The following is a 21,504-nucleotide window of genomic DNA, read 5'->3' as shown; positions in this document are numbered from 1 at the left end:
GGCTGCCGTCCATGGGGTCGCTAAGAGTCAAGACACGACTGAGTGACTTCACTTTCACTTTTCACTTTCATGCATTGGAGAAGGAAATGGCAACCCACTCCAGTGTTCTTGCCTGGAGAACCCCAGGGACGGGGGAGCCTGGTGGGCTTCCGTCTATGGGGTCGCACAGAGTCGGACACGACTGAAGTGACTTAGCAGCAGCAGCAGCAGCAATATACATATTTCTGGAAGAAACCATGAAGCACAGCTTTTAGCTGGTTATTGCTAGCTCAACTAATTTGCCAAGCACAAATTCCCTTGAAAAGTAAAACTCCAATACAGTGTAAAACACTCAATTTTAGACAGATTTTCAATTGAATATTTGTTACAAAAGCAAGCCACAGACATTAATTAAAAAATTAAATCATAAGTATTAAAGGATTATCATATATTTAGGTTTCTGTGTTCTTAAAAATTCTTCGCTTTGAAGTGTACACCTTAGTTAAAGATATTTCTGTGTATTATTGTCTAACTTCATGAACAGGCTTTATGAGCAGCCTGCCTGAGAAGTTATACAAAGGAAAATATCTGTAATGTTGTTTTACGTTTATATGGCCACCTTTCTGTGTGAAGTAGTCAGGCTGAGAAAGAATTCTTTGATTTCAGTATTTGTTAATTAAGTTTATTCAGTCACTCAACAGATACTTAAGTGCCTACTCTATGCAGCCAAGTGGCGAGGTTATGAGGGTACAGAATACTACTCCCTGATCTTGAGGAACTTGTAGACAGACAAGGGCGGGTCAGGAGGCAGTATTACAGGGCTAACACATTTAAATATACAGTTACAGCTCTGTGTGGTAATACGTAATAGGGATAATACATAATAGGGAAGGTCTGACTTGGTCTGGGAAGGCAGAGCAAGTGTGTCTGCAAAAGCTGAACTGAGATCTAAAAAAATGAGTTATTGTTAAGCAGCATCGAGGAAGGAAATGCTGTAATTAGGTACTCTGTGAAGGAACCTGGTACTTTTGAAGAACTTCACTATGAAAAGAGATTGGAGGACTGAAGGGAGAGTATCCAAGTTCAAGATTACACTCCAGAGGTTAGAAGGGGCCAGACCATGAAGAATCTTAGCGGTCATTTTAAGGAATTGGATCTTGAGGGCAGTGGGAAGTAGCGGAGAGTAAGTACAGTACGTTTACATTTTATAAGTTAATCTATTTGAATTTGATAACTGTATAGTATTAATGGTTCTTTAGAGGGTATGTTGTCTAATCCCGACTTAACCCCTTGGTGGTGGTGATGGTAATAGCAGTAATACTTAACTGCCATGTATCTTGCGTTTAGTCTATTGATTCTAATTTTTATAACTAATTGGGTGGTTATAAATGCTAAATGATATTAGCTTCATTTTACAGATGAGGATACTGAAACTCTGAAGGGATAAATAATTTGACCAAGGTCATTAGCAAATAAGTTATCAAGCTGGGAACTTGCTGGGAACTCAGTCCAGGATTTTCTGATGCTAAATCCCTGTTGGCTAATAGGAGCACACTCAGTAATAGGCCATTGTACTCTTTCTGGCCAAATTATACATTCAAACAAGTTGTCAAAGATGTTTTTAATAATGATAAATGAGTGCTTCTCTGAGACTGAGTTTTTAAACAAAATGAATAATAATAAAAAGCTTCTCTTAGTGTCCAGCAGAGGGAGCCAGAAAGACTGATATTTGAATACCGTGGAGTTCTCCAAGTTAGGAATATTCATTTACAAGCAATTCTGTTGAACTCATATTAAAAATAACCATGTAAATGAAATATGTGTATTTTGATTTAAAAGTAAATGTTTATGTATTGAAAATGAGGAAGGATGTGTAACACAATGTAAAGTTGTTATTATCTCTTTAATTGTGGTTTTGCTAGGTTATCTTTTCTGCTTTTCTTGAATTTATATCAGTCTTGTATAATTTGTCTACCCTTTTCTTGAATTTATATTAGTCTTGTATAACTTGTGTGTTATATGATAAAAATATGTGTCATTTTTTGTTTATATGGGTGAGATAAGAGCTATTAAATGGTTCATAAAGTGTTTTAAATGCTCTTCTAATCTAAAATGCATCGCCAGTCATTTTCTTGCATTATTGATTTGCATGGGAAATCTTTTTCATATTAACTAGGTAAATTTAGGCCATTACTTAACCTGAATCTTCAAAATTTTGAGTTACTATAATCTACATTTAAGAAAATATATTCAGTAGAAATAAAAGATGTATTATTTTAGATTCTTGGTTGTCATATAGGGACATCTTAGAGTATAAAAGAAAAAATTCATTCTGAATAATATGTTTAATATGATTTGGATTTAGAACTGAGCTCATGGCATCACCTTTCTCTTGCATCCATTTTGTAGAAATGTAAAAAGTTTAAAACCAAGATAACTCTTCTATGGACTGATGACTAGATAATCTTTGCCCTTTTTTTGATAGATTGGTATACAAAAACATTGAAATTTAGAATTAGAGAGTCTTGAATTTGAATTTTTACTCTGTCATTTGGTAGCTGTTTTACGTTGGCAAGTTACTGAACGTCTCTAATTTTCTTTCTCTTTCCATGGAAAATGAAGATGGTAAATAAAAGTCTTTTTGCTCAAGTTGAGGATTATGTGAAGGGAATGTGAAGTGCTTATTATTAATAATAAATGTTAACTTATCAGGTTTGCAACTTTAATTTTATTTTTGCTGCAACCTCACTTCCAACAACTGAACTGAATTGATTTATCCTTTATGGACTCTATATTTACTCATAGCCCCAGCTGCTAGAGAAATACAGATCTTTCACTAACTGTGCTAGCCTATAATCATAGGTATCCTGCCCTGTATTCAGCTACTAAAGTAATAGCTTCGCATCACAGAATCCCTCCACCTTTTTTTTTTTAACCTTTTGCTTCATTTGATTTCTGTGTTAATCAACTTGGCTATAGAAATAGATAACTCCCAGATTTTGGTGGCTTATAATCAAATTATCTTACACAAAGACTTTGGGCTGCCTGTGCAGAGTGGCCCTGTTCCACGTGTTTTCAGTCTAAGACCCAGACTGAAGGAGCAGCCTCTGTCTGGACTTGCAATTTGCATGGTATTGAGAGCTCAGAGGGCTGACTGAAACTTGTGATAGCCCTTAAAACTTCGGTTCAGGTGTGGAGTGCCTCATGACTGCCAAAACATCACGTGATTAGGTTCAAAGTCAGTGAGGCACAGGGACAAATATTGTTCCCACTGGAGGGTATAGGCAAGTTATGAATTAATGGGCAGGGATATAGAGCCTCTTCCAAGGATGGGTATGCTAAAGAGTGAACAGTAATGTAATCTGCCACAATCTCGCCTCTTGATTACAAATATTAACTTTCTTCCTTTCTGCGTACTAGATTTATTTATCCTTTCCTCAAGAAAAATAGCTCATGAATTTCTTCCAATCATATTAAAGTCTTGAAGCACATTAAAATTTCTGCATCATTTCTGTATGTAGATTTTCTTGATCCAGAGACAAGTCATCTTCCACCCTCTGTCTCCCCAGTGTACAATGATGGAGCAGGGATAGGCTATCAACAGTAAACCCATTTGTTAAGGAAGGGGAAGAATGGAGGCACAGAGCAATCACTGTACTGTGCTTAGTTGCTCAGTCGTGTCTAACTCTTTGCAACTCCATGGACTGCAACCTGCCAGGCTCCTCTGTCCATGGGGATTCTCCAGACAAGAATACTGGAGTGGATTGCCATGCCCTCCTCCAGGGAATTTTCCCAATCCAGGAATCAAACCCATGTCTCCTGCATTTCAGGCAGATTCTTTACTGTCTGAGCCACCAGGGAAGCCCAAGAATACTGGAGTGGGTAGCCTATGCCTTCTCCAAGGGATCTTCCCAACCCAGGAATCAAACCGGGGTTTCCTGCATTACAGGCAAATTCTTTACCAACTGAGCTACCAGGAAGCCATAGCAACACATTCTTACAATTGCAAGGGTACAGCAATCACTGGATCCTAGCAATTGTAAGAATGTGTGTGTGTGTGTGTGTGTGTGTGTGTGTGTGTGTGCGCGCGCGCCACGCATGCTGAGTAGCTCAGTCACGTCTGACTCTTTGAGACCTCATGGACTATAGCCCACCGGGCTCCTCTGCCCATGGGATTTCCCAGAAAGAATACTGGAGTGGGTTGCCATTTCCTTCTCTAGAGGATCTTCCTGACCCAGGGATTGAACCCACATCTCTTGTGTCTCCTGCATTGGCAGGTGGATTCTTTACCCCTGTACCACCTGGGAAGCCCCAATTATAAGAATCTTCTTGGGTAAATATAGTGAGGCCTCCTTTTCTTCACACTAGGGGATGCTCCCTGGTTGTGCTCCTGTGTGAGGCTCCCTAGTTCATCATTTTCAGTGGCCATTGGCTGTGCCGTCTGTGAAGTGTTTCCTTTAATATACTCATCCATATTGGAACAGAGTATTGGAGGGTATACCCTTCTCAGCTGGGGAATGAGTAAATGTTGAGCAGCTTTCCTGGCCTGCTTCTCACCTGTAGAAATTTGGGGACCCATGATGATCTAGAAGAGTAATAGACTGTTAACTCAGGATAGGGATTGTTTTGGAAGTTGTCTTTTGTCTTTTTATCTATTTGATTTCAGTCAGATCCACGTGCTATGAACTAATCCTCAATTCCTTGAGAAATGCATTTTTCTCTAGACATCAGTACAATTATCTTGAGCTTATCAGGCTTCTGTGGCACCACATCCTTAGTCTCTTCCTGTGGGGAGTTACCCTCCAAGCCATTTTGTTCCACTGAAAGAGTTTACTGGGTGAAAGGAAAACATTTGTTTCCTTTACTCACAACTCACTGAATAGTTTTGTATTCCCAAGTATGTGTGGGTTTTTCCCACACCAAGCAGTTCTCTCTGGATACCAGCTGGGTGTCCTATAATATAACTCAGTGTTGGCACTACCCAGAACTAGCTCAGACCTCACAGTTTCAGGGATCAGTCATGTAACTTTAGATGCTCCTCTCCCACTTGGTGGCTCTGGTTAGTTCATGGGGTCGCAGAAGAGTCAGACACAACTTAGCAACTAAACAACAACAACATTAATAATGACCTTAAATTTTAAAAAAGATACTCTGATTTTTGTATGTTATCCAAAACTATGTAAGAAAGTTGTGGTAGACAGTATTATTATTTCAGATTATCCAATCCCCTGCTTCCTTGAAGATGATCATATATGTGTGTGTGTGTGTGTGTGTGTGTATAATATATATCCCCACGTGTACGACTTTTGCATATCTCACAAAGACTAGACCTCCCACGGTTATTGATTTGGGGACTGCTCATGTCATATGCTTTGGCCAAATTTGGGCCAGCCATCTTGTTTCAATACTTTATCAAGAGAATGCTCTTCCTATAAGGGTTGTTCTTTCAGCCTTGGTTTTGGAGGGGCATCTCAGGCTATTTCTACAGAGCTGACCCACAGTCTACAACATAATGTTAATAGGACATACAAGTTTGTTATTTTGAGAAACCACTGAAATTCAGAGGTAATTATTACAACAAAATGAACACTGCAGGAACTGGAACCAGAAGTAGGGTGCTACCTTCAATACCAGTACCACCAAAAATAATAAAAATATGTGATGTAGGCATGGAGGCTGGGGGGGGGGGGTGGCGACAGCAAGGAAACTGTAAGGGCAAACCACATAATGTAGTGGTAAACAAAAAGGTTAGGTGTAGAATGTTAGACAACTTGGTGAAAAGACTGGAGTTGTGATTGGCATCTAAAGTGGGAGTATGTAAAAGTAAAGTGTTAGTTGCTCAGTAATGTTCAACTCGTTGCGACCCATGGGCTGTAGCCAGCCAGGCTCCTCTGTCCAGAGGATTCTCCAGGCAAGAATACTGGAGTGGGTAGCTGTTCCCTTCTCCTGGGGATCTTCTCGACCCAGGGATCAAATCCGGGTCTCCTGCATTACAGGTGGATTCTTTACCACTGAGCCACCAGGCAAACCCCATTATTGTATCAGGTAGGGTTCTCCAGAGAAATAGAATAGAAGATACCTATATATCTCTATCTCAAAGATATCTGTATCTAAGAGAGAGATACTTATTTACTTTAAGGAATTAGCCTACATGAATATGGGATTGAAAAATCTGATGTAAGGCAGGCCAGTAGGCTGGGAACTCAGGCAGGACTTCTGTGTTACAGCCGTGAGGCAGGATTGCTTATTCTCTGGAAATTTTCAGATTTTGCTCTTTAGGTTTTCAAGTGATTGGATGAGGCCCTACCCCACATTATCAAGGGTTATCTCCTTTACCTCCTTTACCTGATTTCAGATGTTAATTACATCTACAAAATACCTTCATAGCAACATCTAGACTCATGTGCTGTTTTGAAGAGAGTGGAATATGAATACAGAAAGTACATTCTAATAGATCTCATGATAAGGCAGCAAACAAATTAGTTTGATCACAACTAATAAACTAGATGTATTTTGGCTGAAGATGTTTGAGCATCTAAAACAGAGGTTGGCAACTGTGGCCCACTGCTTATTTTTTTATAAATAAAGTTTTATTGTAACACAGCAGTGCTTATTTTTTGTATATTGTCTGTGGCTGTTTTCATTCTACAGTGACAGTTGAACAGTTACAAGAGAAACTGCATGGCTTGCAAACCCTGAAGTACTTACCATCTAGCCCTTTATAGAAAGTGCTTGCCAGTGCTTAAAGAGTACATAGAAATGCTGCTTGTGGTTCTTCTCTGTTATGGTTCATTCCTAGTTCAATATTTCCATTCAAGTATGAATGTATACTTATTAAACGTTACAGCAGCAATGTTTTGTTGTTGAAAGCCACAGATTTTACTAGTTTCATAAAATTTAATAATTTCTTAACTTTTCTTTGCATAGACATTCAAATTTTCTCTTAGATCACTTGCTGAATTCCGTTTTTATGGATAAAATATATATGAATGCTGTTAGTTTTTAAATGAACACTTGTGTATCTTTGGGAATGAAGAGAAAGTACTTTTTGTACAAAATTTGGTCAGCTTCATATTATTACAGTTGCAGAATTCATTGTTTGTCTCTATTTTCCTTCTTTTAAGATGGTAAAAAGGTATATTTCTATGCCCAGCTCATCCCCCTTTTTTTAGATAATGGATTAAAAAAAAAGTAAGCTATTTTTTAATTTGCTCCTTTATCTGTAAAATGGAATCAGACTACAAGATGCATTTGTTTGCCAGCCAAATAATAAATTGCAGCTTTAGTAGGTAGAGAGAGTCTAGGTCCTGGATTCAGACAGCCCTTGGTTTAAATGTAGTGGTTTGAAACAACAGCTATTTTACTTGCTGCTGACTCCATAGGTCAGCAGTTTGGGCTGGGTTCTGCTGCTTGGTTGTTCCACTGGTCTTGTCTGGGATTACTCATGTGGCTGCCAAGTCATCTGGTAGTGCCTGTAAGGCTGGGTGGTCTGAGTTGGCCACGCTAATGTGTCTGGCAGTTTTTGCTAGATTGCATGACTGGGTGGTTGGGCTCTTCCTCTCGTAAGATCTCTCATGCTCTAGGAGGCTAGCTTGCTTACACTGTGTCAGCAGCAGCCCCAGAGGGGAAGCTGCAAGGTCTCTTGAGACTTAGATTCCAAGTTCTACAAGATCAGTTCAACTTGTCAAGTCCAGCCCAGATTTAAGGGATGAGAAAATAAATGCCATCTTTTGATGAGAATCATGGCAAAGTCATATTGCAAAGGAGGGGTTTACAGGAGAGGAGGGAATTAATAGTAGCTGCCCAATCTAACACCATCAGTTGCTTAGTTCCTTTATGCCCCGTTTGGAAAGTAGAAATAACAATGTGACTTAGAGAGTTTTTCTTATAGTGTAACAATTACGTCTATAAAGCGAAGTATTTCTTAAAGAATTTTGAAATTGAATCTTTATTTTAAATGCTGTGTTTTATTATTGTATGCTTAAATATCATCAGAGTAGTCATTCTTCCTCATTATTAATTTTGTCATGTATTTTTAATGAAGAGAAACATATTAAGACTCATTGGGAACAAATCCTGTGTAAAATAACTGTGCAGGAAGAGTTAGGTGTATGTGTAGAACTATTATCTTTTTCATAATTAAAAAGAAAAGCAGTTAACTTCTGATGTATTTGTAAAAACATGTATTTTGTTATGACCCTCTGTCTACATATCTTTGTATTTCCAACTTTCAATTTTAAAAATACTGGCTAGTAGGGTAAGATTTATTATCAGTTTAATTCTCGAAGGGTCTTTTTAGTTCTAGCAAACATATTTTTATTTAGCTGTTTCTCTGCAAAGCCAAGAATAAATAGAAAACCAAAGAAACAAAAATATCTCTTATTTTTCACTGTAGTCAAATACCATCAGAGGCGCTTTTATAAGTGTATCTGTTTTGCTTTTTACTTTGTCAAGAATAAACATAGAATGTTTCCTAAATCTGTCCTGTTTTCAGACATTAGCAGAAATGTTTGTTAAAACTTACCAGAAGTATTACTGTGTTCTTTGGTGTGTGTAAGGTGGGGTAGGAGGCATAATAGACCCTTCTTGGTTTTTACCTTTATACTGAATAAAATTCACTCATGACACTTAGATGTTAGAACTAATTTGAATACATTTTTCTCTAAAATTTTCTCGGGAGAAATTTTTCTCCCAAATAACCAATTGCTTAGCATTTTAAAGGGGATCTTAAATAAGATCTTTTATATCCAGCCTAAGAGCTCTATTCTTGTATGATACACATTTATAATTTGTTGTGTTCAAGATCCATGTATATATTTACTTTAGAATTTGATGCTTCTTCTGTTACCAGAAGAATGTTAAAATAAAACAGGAAGGGTGAAATACGTAATATTATGAAAAAAATGATACATATTAAAATTGGAGAGGCAATTTCCTATCTATTTTAAACAACCTGTTTTGGGCCCCTAGACAGCTCTAATAAAGGAGCAAATACCTGCAATAGTTCGTGGTAGACAGTCTGGTATTTATACGACAGACTAGAATAGAATCAAACAGAGTGGTCAGAAAATCTTATCAAGGCAGTGCTGAGTCTTTTAGACTGTAGTTTGTTTAAAGTTATTTTATTTATTTATTTATTTTTAAAATTTTATAGCATCTTCAGTATTTAAGATGTTAGATTTGTTATTTAAGTAATAATAATAATTGTTTTTTCTTGACATTTTTATGTAGAGAAATTCAGTAAAGCAGGATTTAGCCTGTTAATGTCTTGGTCAGAAAAATGGTTGACAGGATAAATTTTCCCCTTCCTCTAATTGTTCCAGTGAGTCCTGACTAAATAGTGCTTTCAGATGACATAGTGGAAGACTTGAGTAGATAAGATGGGGCCTAATTAAATAAGGAAAAGGAAAAATCAGAAAGGGAAGAGAGCCTGGCATCTAGGAGAAAGATACTGGATGCACAGCTTTTGTTTTCCTGTTTTATTTTAACATTCTTTTTTTTTTTTTCTTTTTCTGTTATGTAAGATCTAACTTGCTGTTATATAAGAAAGAAGAGTAAATAACCTTTGGACTAAATGGAATGGGGGAAATATTTCTAACTATCATCAATCCAGTGAACTGTAGAACAGTTCTTAATTGTGCAGCCTAATCTTCAAGGAATGTTTATGCTTCATGAGCTTTGCTTTCTGCTGTTTGCTCCATTTTCAGTTGGGGCTTGTCTTGGGTTTAGTAATGAGAATGGTGATAATTGTAGTGTACTGTGGAAGCCTTAAACTCATTGAGTTATGTACTTTAAATATGTACTGCTTTTTACATGTCAATTATACTTTAATAAAGTGGTTTAAAAAAGAGAGATTTTGGCTGTCTTATTCACTTCTATATCTCTGGTGCCATGCCTGACATATATTAGGCGCTTCATTGAAGTTTGTGTATGGAAATATGGAAGTTTTTATTTTTTTGATGTAAAGGACATCTAAGTTTCTGAGGCTTAAATTTTTAAAAGATACTTGCTTTTTACATCAAAGATTTATTTTCAGATGATTTGAGAAGTTGAAATTTCTTAATTAGTAGAAACCAGTGGACGGGTCTAACAAAAGAATTCTCTGATCATTCTGCAGCTAACTGCAATTGCCTTAGACAGAATCCCATAATCTCCCAGTGACTCAGTTTCTGCATATATAATATGAGAATCAGTTAGCATTTCAATATGAGGAGGCTGAAGGAGGTAGTGGGGATAACACTATTCAGGGATTTGTAGACATGAGCATAGCCTGGTGTGCTACAGTCCATGAGGTTGCAAAGAGTCGGACATGACTAAGCAACTGAACAACAACAGGACATGAAGGAATTTGTTTTTCTCCTCCAAGAATAGGAAACTACTGAAAGATTTTCAGTGAGGTGGCAGAGGGCGTTTGAAAGGGAGTGGTGGTGGTGTGATTTGGTTTGCATTCTGAAAATCCCTTTGGCTACAGTGTGGAGAATACAAGGGAAGGGGCTGGAATGAATCTGGACAGATTGTTTAGGAAATTAATGCAGTAATCCTGGTGAAGGATGGTGTTGACTTGAAGTAGGGTGATGTTGATAGACATGGAGCTGAGCAGTTGGATTTGAATAATGGGGAGGTACTCATCTCACACGCTAGTAAAGTAATGCTCAAAATTCTCCAAGCCAGGCTTCAGCAATACGTGAACTGTGAACTTCCTGATGTTCAAGCTGGTTTTAGAAAAGGCAGAGGAACCAGAGATCAAATTGCCAACATCCCCTGGATCATCAAAAAAGCAAGAGAGTTCCAGAAAAACATCTATTTCTGCTTTATTGACTATGCCAAAGCCTTTGACTGTGTGGATCACAATAAACTGTGGAAAATTCTTCAAGAGATGGGAATACCAGACCACCTGATCTGCCTCTTGAGAAACTTATATGCAGGTCAGGAAGCAACAGTTAGAACTGGACATGGAACAACAGACTAGTTCCAAATAGGAAAAGGAGTACGTCAAGGCTGTATATTGTCACCCTGCTTATTTAACTTATATGCAGAGTACATCATAAGAAACGCTGGACTGGAAGAAACACAAGCTGGAATCAAGATTGCCGGGAGAAATATCAATAACCTCAGATATGCAGATGACACCACCCTTATGGCAGAAAGTGAAGAGGAACTAAAAAGCCACTTGATGAAAGTGAAAGAGGAGAGTGAAAAAGTTGGCTTAAGGCTCAACATTCAGAAAACAAAGATCATGGCATCTGGTCCCATCACTTCATGGGAAATAGATGGAAAACAGTGGAAACAGTGTCAGACTTTATTTTTTGGGGCTCCAAAATCACTGCAGATGGTGACTGCAGCCATGAAATTAAAAGACGCTTACTCCTTGGAAGGAAAGTTATGACCAACCTAGATAGCATATTGAAAATCAGAGACATTACTTTGCCAACAAAGGTCCGTCTAGTCAAAGCTATGGTTTTTCCCGTGGTCATGTATGGATGTGAGAGTTGGACTGTGAAGAAAGCTGAGCGCCGAAGAATTGGTGGTTTTGAACTGTGGTGTTGGAGAAGACTCTTGAGAGTCCCTTGGACTGCAAGGAGATCCAACCAGTCGATCCTAAAGGAGATCAGTCCTGGGATTTCTTTGGAAGGAATGATGTTAAAGCTGAAACTCCAGTACTTTGGCCACCTGATGCGAAGAGTTGACTCACTGGAAAAGACTCTGATGCTGGGAGGGACTGGGGGCAGGAGGAGAAGGGGACGACAGAGGATGAGATGACTGGATGGCATCACTGACTCAATGGACGTGAGTTTGAGTGAATTCCGGGAGTTGGTGATGGACAGGGAGGCCTGGCGTGCTGCAATCCATGGGGTCGCAAAGAGTTGGACACGACTGAGTGACTGAACTGAACTGAAAGTCTCTGAGATTTGGTGCCAGGGGATCAAGGAGGGTCTGGTGTCAAGACTCATCTCTATATTTCTGTCTTGTACAACTAGATGGATGATAGTATCATTTACTGTGTTAATGAAAGTTGGAGTAAGATCAAGTTTCAGGAGGAAGAACATGTTTATAGTTTGAAACATGGAGGTACTTTTAAGACACTGAAGAGAGATTGTCAAGAAGATATTTTAATATGTGGGCCTGAAGCTTAGAGAAGCCTGGGTTGCAGATGTGTATATGGCAGTCGTATGTGAACAGGTTTTTTAATTACAATAAGATGAAGTGCTTTGTCTACAAGTTGTGTTTAGTTTCCTAATTTGTGGTGTTATTTCAAACCTGGTGATTTTTCTACTCATCTTTTTTTTTTTTTTAATTTTAATTTTTTTAGAATAACAGAAAATATTTTACTAAAACATAAGATTTACCAAAGTTTCCAGACAAGCCACACAAAATGATCACAAGGTTTTTCTTGAAGGGAGAATTCTACCCTTGACAGGAGGGTCACAGTGTTACTAATAAGGGCTGTGATATTTGTTTAATGTTTCCATTTTGGTTCAAACGATAGAGCTTGTCCATCTAGTGTCTAAATAAAGTTAGACTTGGCTGGAGAGCATATTCTAAAAAACTGGCTAGCTGTTTTTACCCAGTGCAGTTAGATCACCATAAGACGGGGGAAAGGAACTCATTAAATAAACTAAAACTACCTTCTCCCCCACCAAAAAAAAGTATAACACCCGCACCCCTGCTGCTAACCCTGACCACCACCTTTATTCACAGTGCTTTCTATTTAAACCGTGATAGGGGAAATGAGTAAAAGCAGAGAGGGGTCACTGCTTTTGAATGTTTCGCAACATCCAGATAATACTTGTAGCCTCTACTCAGGCTTTACAACAGTGAATCAGGGCAAGACATAGACTTGCTAATGTGTATTTAATCACCAAAGGACTGAAGCTGTCTAGGCTTTTATTCTGTAATGTTTTTAAGACTGTGTCCATTAAATGCAAACAAAAAAGGAAGAAGTCTTGGCAGAACAGAAATCATGCAGACTTGATGATCGGATCAATGTAAATATTATTCATGGCATATAGCCTAGTCCATGCTCTAGCTGTTTCTATGGCTTGGGCTTCGTTGGCCTTCCACTGCTCTTATACTGTTTGCTAATGGATTATCTGGTTTGGAAGCACTTAACAAAGCCAGGATCCATGGCAGAACTGTTCATATCTGCAGTGCTGGGGGCCACCTATTCAAAATATCTAAACATATTCTTCCCAGCTTGTCTACATTAGGATGATAAATTTTGGTTATAAAATGTACTTTAGGGGCTGTCATTGGGTACTCTTTTGGAAGGAATAGTTGAAGCTTAAAAGTCCCTCCCTCCAAGGGGGAATCCTGTGGGCCAGCAGCGACCACATGAAAATAACAGGCATTGCTTTTCTCTGGTTCTGCTTTATGCCAGGAACTGGTTCTGCCAGCAGATGCTGGGTTTCCTTAATAATCTTGTGGGGCAGCCCGGCCATCTTGTTAGATCCTGAGTTCGGCCTCTGATCTTGTCTCCCTACTCATCTTTTAGTAGGTAGTTTACTAAACTATCTACTTTTTTTTCTACAATTTTTTTTTTCTTCTGATTTTCTCTCTTTGGAACTATTTCTATACCTTCCATGTAATTAATGTAGTATTACAGCAGGGAGAATCCCATAGACAGAGGAACCTGGCAGGCAACAGTCCATGGGGTCATAAAGAGTCAGACACAACTGAGCATCTGAGCATAGAACATAGATGGCAGTGATTATGATTATTTGCATGTTTACATATGTATTTGTGAGAGCAATTGAAGAAAATAACTGGGTTTTATTCCTGTGAATTGCCTGAGGCCAGGTCTCATGTATGTTTTGTTTCCTATTTTATATCCTGCACCTGACTTGTGACATAACACATACCAAATGATAATATGTATTTAAATCCTGAGTCGAGTATTTAAATATATCCCTTTACACATAATGCTTGGTAAATTTTTACTGAACAAAATAAATTATCCCATCTTCTGACAGTTATTCAGTATTTTAGAAACGAAAGACAAAACTCCTTTGCTGCTTCTCCTTATCTGTGTTAGCGGTTTTTGACTTGGAGTTCTTGGATTGCCTATCTGTAGAGAGATCAGTGATCCTCCAAAAATAAATGTAAATTATTTTGATTATGTGCTTATATATATGTTTAAAAAGAGTGTCCATTCCTTTCATCTCATTCTTGAAGGGGTCTGCGACACTAAAATGATGAACAACTGTGAATTAGCTTTTGTTTAGCATGTCTTTTTCTTGGTTTTAAGCAGTTTTCTATGAAAGTTTTGTGGTAATCTGTGAAAGTTTTCTGTATGTTTCTCTTTTGGATAATGCATCTAAAATGGCCTTTAGGCTAAAACTGGTCTTTAAATAATATTACCTGTGACCTATTGAGTCTACCCCTTAAATATATAAATACTTTATATGAATTTGCATACATTTTAAAGTCTACTTGCTTATTTGCTTCTATAAAGTTCTTCTCAAGAGACCTTCTTTCCTAAATATTGAATAAATGAAGCAACTGTTGGACTCATTTATGTTTAAAAATCTTGACTAGACATTTTAACAGGGAAGAAATTAGAGGTTAGTATACAAAATTTTTAGTAATTTTTTTTCTGTGTGGTGGAATTTCTATTTCTATATGTAAAGTTAAATGTATTACAAATTTTCTACATTAGATATGTATTATGTAAACATTTTTAAAATTTCTTTTAATTTCTGAAAAGTTATGAATTTGCAGTTGATGCTAGTATGAGGAAATCACTGTTGAAACTTTTAAGTGATTTTCTTTATGGTGATTTAGTGTTTAAAGGTATCATCTATTTAGGTCTACCTAGAATCTTTGTGTTAGAATGTTTTATTTATTCTCTAGAAACAACTGTATTTTGATTTTTACCATAGATGTGTTGGCTTGGTACATTCTGAGTTTAATGAATAGCTTCTTTTCAAACAGTACAGTACTGAAGTACAGAAACATATTTATTATAATATGTGGTAAATACTTAATGCTTTAAAAAAAAAAAACTGCTTCTTTTCAGTATCCTTTCATTCAGTAGCACAGGACTCAATCTTGTAAGTATATGGCTGTGAATGAAAATGGCTTCATTTTAATCCAGAGAGGACTGAGTGGAAAGGATATACTGTGTTTCCTGCCAAATTAATGAATCAGTGAAGGGCCTTGGTGAGAGGCATGTTAAAAAATTTATACATCAACCAAATTTATTGGACCAAGTGTCAAAAGTGCATGAAACAGAAGTTGAGAGAATAGTGTAGCCTAGTGAACCCCTGATGAACCTGTAACTCAGCTTTAACAATTATTGACCTATGGTCAATCTCATTTCATCTCTATCTTCACCCTCTTAATTTTGTTTTTAAAAGCTTATTAATTAATGTAAATCATGCTAATGATATTGTGAGACTGCATTCCTTTTGTTTTATTTTGAATTGTGGTAAAAAGCACAGACAGTTTACCATCTTAACCATTTTTTAGTGAACATTTCAGTAGTGTTAAGTATATTCACACTGTTGTGCAAATTATCATCAGAAAATTTTCATCTTATAAATCTAAAATACATCCATTAAATAACAACTCCCCATTACCCTCTTTCCCCAGATCCATTCTATGTTTTGTTTCTCTGAATTTGACCACTTTGGATACCTCATAAGTGGAATCATAGAGTATTTGTCTTTGGAGGGCTGAAGTTTATTTCATTTAGCATAATGTCAAGATTCATCTGTGGTGTAACATGTGAAGAATTTCCTTCCTTTTTATGCCTGACTCCTATTCCATTGCATGTATATACCACACTTTGTTTATCAGTTCATCCATCAATGGACATTTGCGTTGCTTCCCCCTCTTGGCTGCTGTGAATAATGCTGCAGTGAACATGGGCGTGCAGATACCTCTTTGAGACTCTTCTTTCAATCCATTCAGATATATACCCAGAAAAAGGATTAGTGGATTGTGTCGTAGTTCTATTTTTAATTTTTTGAGGAATCTTCATCTCCTTTTCTGTAGTGGTTACACTGTGTTCATTCCCACCAACTGTGGGAAGGGTTCAAATTTCTCCACCATCTATGGGAAGGGTTCAGATTTCTCCACATCCTTAGCAGAACTTAGCATTTTCTAATTTTTTGATAGTAGCCATTCCAATGGGCGTGAAGTGATATCTTATTATGATTTGATTTGTATTTCTAATTTAAGGATGTTTAACATCTTTTTATATGCTTATTGGTCATTCATATATCATCTTTGGAGAAAGGTCTAATTTAAGTCCTTTGCCCATTTTTAATTGGGTTATTTGTTTCTTTATAATTGAGTGACAGTTCTTTATATAGTCTCCTTATGAACTGTTTATCAGATACATGATTTGGAAATACTTTCTCATTCTTTGTCTTTCGTGTGGGAGTTTTAAGTTGGATCTAGTTCCAGTTTTGCTTTCGTTGCCTGTGCTTTTGTTGTCATATATAAGAAATTACTCTTAAATCCAAAGTCATAAAGCTTTTCCCTGTATTTTCTTTTAGTTTTATGTTTGAATGTTAAATTTAGGTCTTTAAATTTAGTCTTTAATCATTTTGAATTAAGTTTTCTATATGGTGCAAGGTAAGGGTCCATCTTCATTCTTTTGCACGTGGATATCCAGTTTTCTCAACAGAAATTGTTGAAGAGACTGTCTTTTCACCATCAACTGGTCTTACACCCTTGTTGAAGATCATTTGACCTTATATATTAGGGTTTATTTCTGGTCCTTTATTCTACTTCATAGATCTGTGCTGTGTGTGTTCTTAGTCGCTCAATTGTGTCCGACTCTTAGCGACCCCATGGGCTGTAGCCCACCAGGCTCCTCTGTTCATGGGGATCTGCAGGCAAGAATACTGGAGTGGGTTGCCATGTCCTCCTCCAGGGGATCTTCCCAACCCAGGGATCAAACCCAGGTCTCCCGCATTGCAGGCGGATTCTTTACTGTCTGAGCCACCAGGGAAGCCCAATGAGCTATGTATCTGTTCTCATGGCAGTACCATACTGTTTTGATTACAGTAACCTTGTAACATGCTTTGAAATCAGAACATGTGAGACCTCAGACTTTTTCTTTTTCAAGATTATTTGGCTATTTTGGTTCCCTTGAAAATCAATATGAATTTTAAGATAAATTTTTCTATTTCTGAAAAAAAAATGCCTTTGGAATTGATAGAGATTATATTGAATCTGTGAATTGCTTTGAGTAGTATTGACATTAATGATAGTAAATCTTCCAGTCTAACATGAACGGTCTTTCCGTTTATTTGTTATCTTCTCTAATTTCTTTCAGCAATGTTTTATAGTTTTCGGTATACAAGTCTTTCACTTTATTGGTTAAGTTTAGTCCTGATTATTGCATTATTTTTGATGTTATTTAAGTGGAATTGTTTTCTTAGTTTCATTTCTGGATTACTCCTTGTTAGTGTATATAGAAGCATAATTGTTGGGTGTTGCTTTTGTATCCTGTAATTGTGCTGAATTCATTGATTAGGTCTAAATTTTTTATTGTGGAATTTTTAGGATTTTCTGCATATAACATCAAGTTCCCAGGTGGCTCAATGATAAAGAATCTGCCTGCCAATACAGGAGACCTGGGTTCAATCCTTGGTCAGGAAGATCCCCTGGAGAAGGAAATGGCAACCCACTCCAGTATTCATTCCTGGGAAATCCCATGGACAGAGGAGCCTGGCGGGCTACAGTCCATGGGGTTGCAAAAGAGTCGGATATAACTTAACAACTGAACAACAAAGAGCAACATATACCATCATGTCATCTGCAAACAGAATAATTTTACTTCTCCCTTTGCAATTTGAATGCCTTTTATTTCCTTTTTTTGTCTAATTGTTCTGGGTAGAACTTCTAATACTTTGTTGAATAAAAATAGTGAGAGTGAGCATCCTTATTTTGTTCCTGATCATAGAGGAAGTGTTTCACCATTGGATATGATGATACCTATGTGCTTTTCACATATAACTATTATTATGTTGAGGTAATTTCCTTCTTTTTTTATGATTTAGTTATCTTTGGCTTTGCTGGGTCTTCATTGCTGTATGGGCTTTTCTCTGGTTGCGGTGCAAGGGCTTCTCATCGCCATGGCTTCTCTTGTGAGCACGGGCATGCAGGATTCAGTAGTTGTGGCTCCTGGGCTCTAGAGTGTGAGCTCAATAGTTGTGGCGTATAGGCTTAGTTGCTCCATGGCCATGTGGGATTTTCCCAGACCAGGGATTGAACCCATGTCTCCTGCATTGGTGTATGTGGTGTCATGGTGTATAATCCTTTCCATGTGCTGTTGAATTCAGTCTGTCCCCCTGATTATTTTGATTATTTTTGAAGTAAATACCAGAAATAGGAAGTAGGCTAATAAATGGGTAAACATATGATATGCTGGCAGATACTGATAAGTATTATGAAGATGGATGAACCAGGGCCGAAAGATAAAGAGCGGCAAGGGTAGCATGGGGCTAGTGCTTTAGATACAGTATTTGAGAAGTTCTCTGAGGAAGTGATATTTAAGAACTAGAATGAAGGTAAGGGAAGAACCTTATTGGCACAGGGGACAGCAGAGGTGGGAATTTGTCTTGAGCTCTTGGGAAATAGCTGAGAAGGAGAGAGAGAGAGTAGGAAAAGGAGATTGAGAAACAGAGGAGGTTCAGGATATCCACAGTATAGGAGGGTCCATCATCCTGTCTCCTGAGCCTTAGTTATTACATAAGACAGCTCCGTATATAGCTGTTATTACTCCTTGCAGATTTCCCCCTTTCTTTTTATTTGCTTTGCCTTTGCTGTCCTATTTCTAGAAAGAATGTGCTTGCTTTGTTAACCAAAGGACGGGGCCTGAGTTCTATCCCACCCAGATTTCCTCTGAAGAAGGGTGAAATGGAGTGGGCAGAGTCTCTGGGTCCAGCCAAGAATCCATTGTGATGTCTAATGTGATTTGGGGGGAAAAAAAAGTTGTTTCAAAAATAATGCATGATGGCATATGATCTTATATATCTCAGAATATGTGCCTAATATTTCACATGGTAGAAAATGGCTTTCTTGATGATATCTGTAACAGAGTTTAGCTGGCGGCATGCTCTGCAGTGTAGCCCTTGCCTCCTTCCTGTACACAGTTGTATTGGGCGGTTTTTCATTCCCATGGAATGGTTTTCCCAAATCTGACTTTTTGGAGGAAGTGTAAATTACTCTTGTGCTAATGCGGGAACTAGAACAGAAACGTTCCCTGGAGCTTGTGGAAATTCGTCACCGTCCTTGATAACGTAAGGGGTGTTGTAGTACAAGCAGGTAAAACATCAGGAGGAGGACGTGGAGAGCTTGTTTACTTTGTCCCCAAGTGTTTTATTTACAGTCTAGCTCAGTGGTTAATATGCATTTGCTTCCTTTAATATTTAATCATCTTATTTGTTTTTTAAAATCCCTGAATCCAGATAATTTGATTTTCCACTGATAAAATATTTACTTGCTACATCAGGCAGGGTGCTAAACTTGGAAATTAAGAGCAGTGAGTTAAATTTAAAATTTGTTGAAAAGTATTCATCATAATGCAGACTATTTAATGTCTTGGCAGTGCCTCGCTGTTCTCATTTAACATGTTAGGAGACAGACTGGCAGCAGTTGTAAGCTGAAACCTGGTTGCATGCAGAATGAGACTGAGGGGGTACAAGGAAAATGGAGAAAAATCTGAAAATGTTTCTTTGTGTGTGTGTTTCCTTAAAGTGTGATTGTATTTGCCAAAAATAGAATTTTATATTCTGTTTATCAAGGTTATTATAACTTCTGTTTAGACAATCCTAAGACTGAAACGGGTTTGAAATGTTTTTTGTGGGAATAACCAAATTTGTCTGTTAACAATATTGTTGTAATGTCACGCAAGTTGCTTTGATATAAAAAGCATGTTTTACAATGTGTTTGAGTCATTTTTCCCTCGCAGACCTTAGGTTTATTACTCAGAGGAGAAGCATGCATTTACAGTATATTCTTAGCTGCTCTTCTCCATCCATCACTCAGCTGTCAAGGCCTATGGAATCTAAAATAGATCCTGACCAATGGGAGACAGTCCCCACGCTGTTTACGGATGATTCGATGTGGACAGCTTTATTGTGCACAGACGCCGGTCTGTGCCGCAGTGTTGAGGCGGCAGGATGTAGAGTGCTGTTCGAGCTTTCCAGTGGAGTCCCCGAAAAGGGAAGGCAGAGAAAGACAGCTTCTAAAGAATAACAAATAGGAGGAGTTACAGTACCTGACTTGGGGCTGCTCTTAATCAAGTGCTGCCGCTGCAAGAAGATAATTTTCAAGCGTTATGAAGGCGGAGAAGGATTCCGAAGACGAAGAAAATATCCTTAGAGATCCAAGCTAAGTGTAGCGCAGCATGAAGGTTGCGGAACAGGAAGAGTTCTAAGAAGAAGGACTGAGTCACTAGTTAGGAGTTTCTCTGAGGGCTGGCTTTGTCAGCCACAGTGATTTGTAACTTAATGCAAACTAATTTGCTGTTAGCAACAAGAAACTAAATCCTGTCTATGATGAGCTGTTGGTTTTCTTGTGCTCCTAAGAACAGAGTAGGTATCCCTATAGTCAGTGAAACAAGAGAGTCTTGGCCAGGCTTTCTGAACTGTATTCTTTTAAAATGTACTACTTTTTTAAAAATTTGGTTTCTTTGTCTTATTCTGTTCTCTGTGGTTTATTTGATTAGCAGACTGGGGCTAGTGATCGAAAACAAAAGTGCTTGTTTCTTTTTCTGGATTTAAAAAGCTCATAATAGAATTTTAGTAATTGAGCAGTATTTCTGTTAACTGACAGTGGACCAAAGTGCTTGGTAGAGAAGAACTGAAAAATCACAGGATTAATACCAGACTTTAATCTCATTTAGTTATCTTTCAAAGAGCCTTACCTTGGGATTTTGCAATTGTTCTAGTGTTTTAGATAGCTCCTTTCTCTACCAGCTAGTTTACTTGGAAATAAAATTAAGATTGTTCTAACTGCAAGGGTAAACTAATCAATTTAGAGCAAGGGTTTGTTTGCTAAACGTGACCTAATCCCTTAGGCATTTGAAAGCCCAAAGCCTGCATCTACTACCACTCCCCAAATTAGAGCCAGCACTCTTGAGTGTTTTGTTTTAAAGCTGAAGAAAGGGGAAGCTGAAAATGTTTAGACTGAGGCAGTAAGTAGGGCTCCTAGGACTCATATCATAGTTGATAGTTTGAACTTTTCAAGTTAGAAGGAAGTAGTTCATCTCCAAATTTGACTGCAGACAACAGTTCTGAAGTCTGTGTAGATACTTGAACCAGATTCCATTGAAATGTTACATTTCATTGGTGGGTTAAAATTTTAATATATCTATCTTTTTTCATATTCAGTTTTTATATTTTTCACTTCAAGTATTTAATGAATACATTACTTATTTAGCTAGAAAATTGGTTACTTTTTTGTTTTGTTTTAGAGAAGAATAGATATAAAATAATCCTATTGATCAAACATTTGCTTTATATAAGGTGATTCATTTTTTTCCTCCAGAGATTTGTTATTGTATTT

General features: G+C 37.6%; 1 protein-coding gene and 1 pseudogene across 2 annotated transcripts in view; one reads left to right on the top strand and one right to left on the bottom strand.

The window, feature by feature from the left end:
• UACA (uveal autoantigen with coiled-coil domains and ankyrin repeats) overlaps nucleotides 1-21,504 on the top strand; it is a 147,934-nt gene that overhangs the window by 85,449 nt on the left and 40,981 nt on the right. The window contains exon 1 of one of the 2 annotated variants that reach the window (XM_055536858.1): nucleotides 20,126-20,531. The exons of the other annotated variant lie outside the window; for it this stretch is intronic. Coding sequence (XP_055392833.1) covers nucleotides 20,493-20,531 — 39 coding nt within the window. The 5' untranslated portion in view covers nucleotides 20,126-20,492. Of the gene's footprint in view, nucleotides 1-20,125; nucleotides 20,532-21,504 lie in introns of those variants that run through there. 2 annotated transcript variants of the gene reach the window in all.
• On the bottom strand, nucleotides 12,939-13,418 carry LOC129620709 (ubiquitin-conjugating enzyme E2 N-like; annotated as a pseudogene).

This window comes from Bubalus kerabau, chromosome 10, assembly GCF_029407905.1.
Source record: "Bubalus kerabau isolate K-KA32 ecotype Philippines breed swamp buffalo chromosome 10, PCC_UOA_SB_1v2, whole genome shotgun sequence".
Classification (NCBI taxonomy): domain Eukaryota; kingdom Metazoa; phylum Chordata; class Mammalia; order Artiodactyla; family Bovidae; genus Bubalus; species Bubalus kerabau.
The sequence above is the reverse complement of the archived record's forward strand: the minus strand, read 5'-3'. Positions and strand labels throughout refer to the sequence as shown.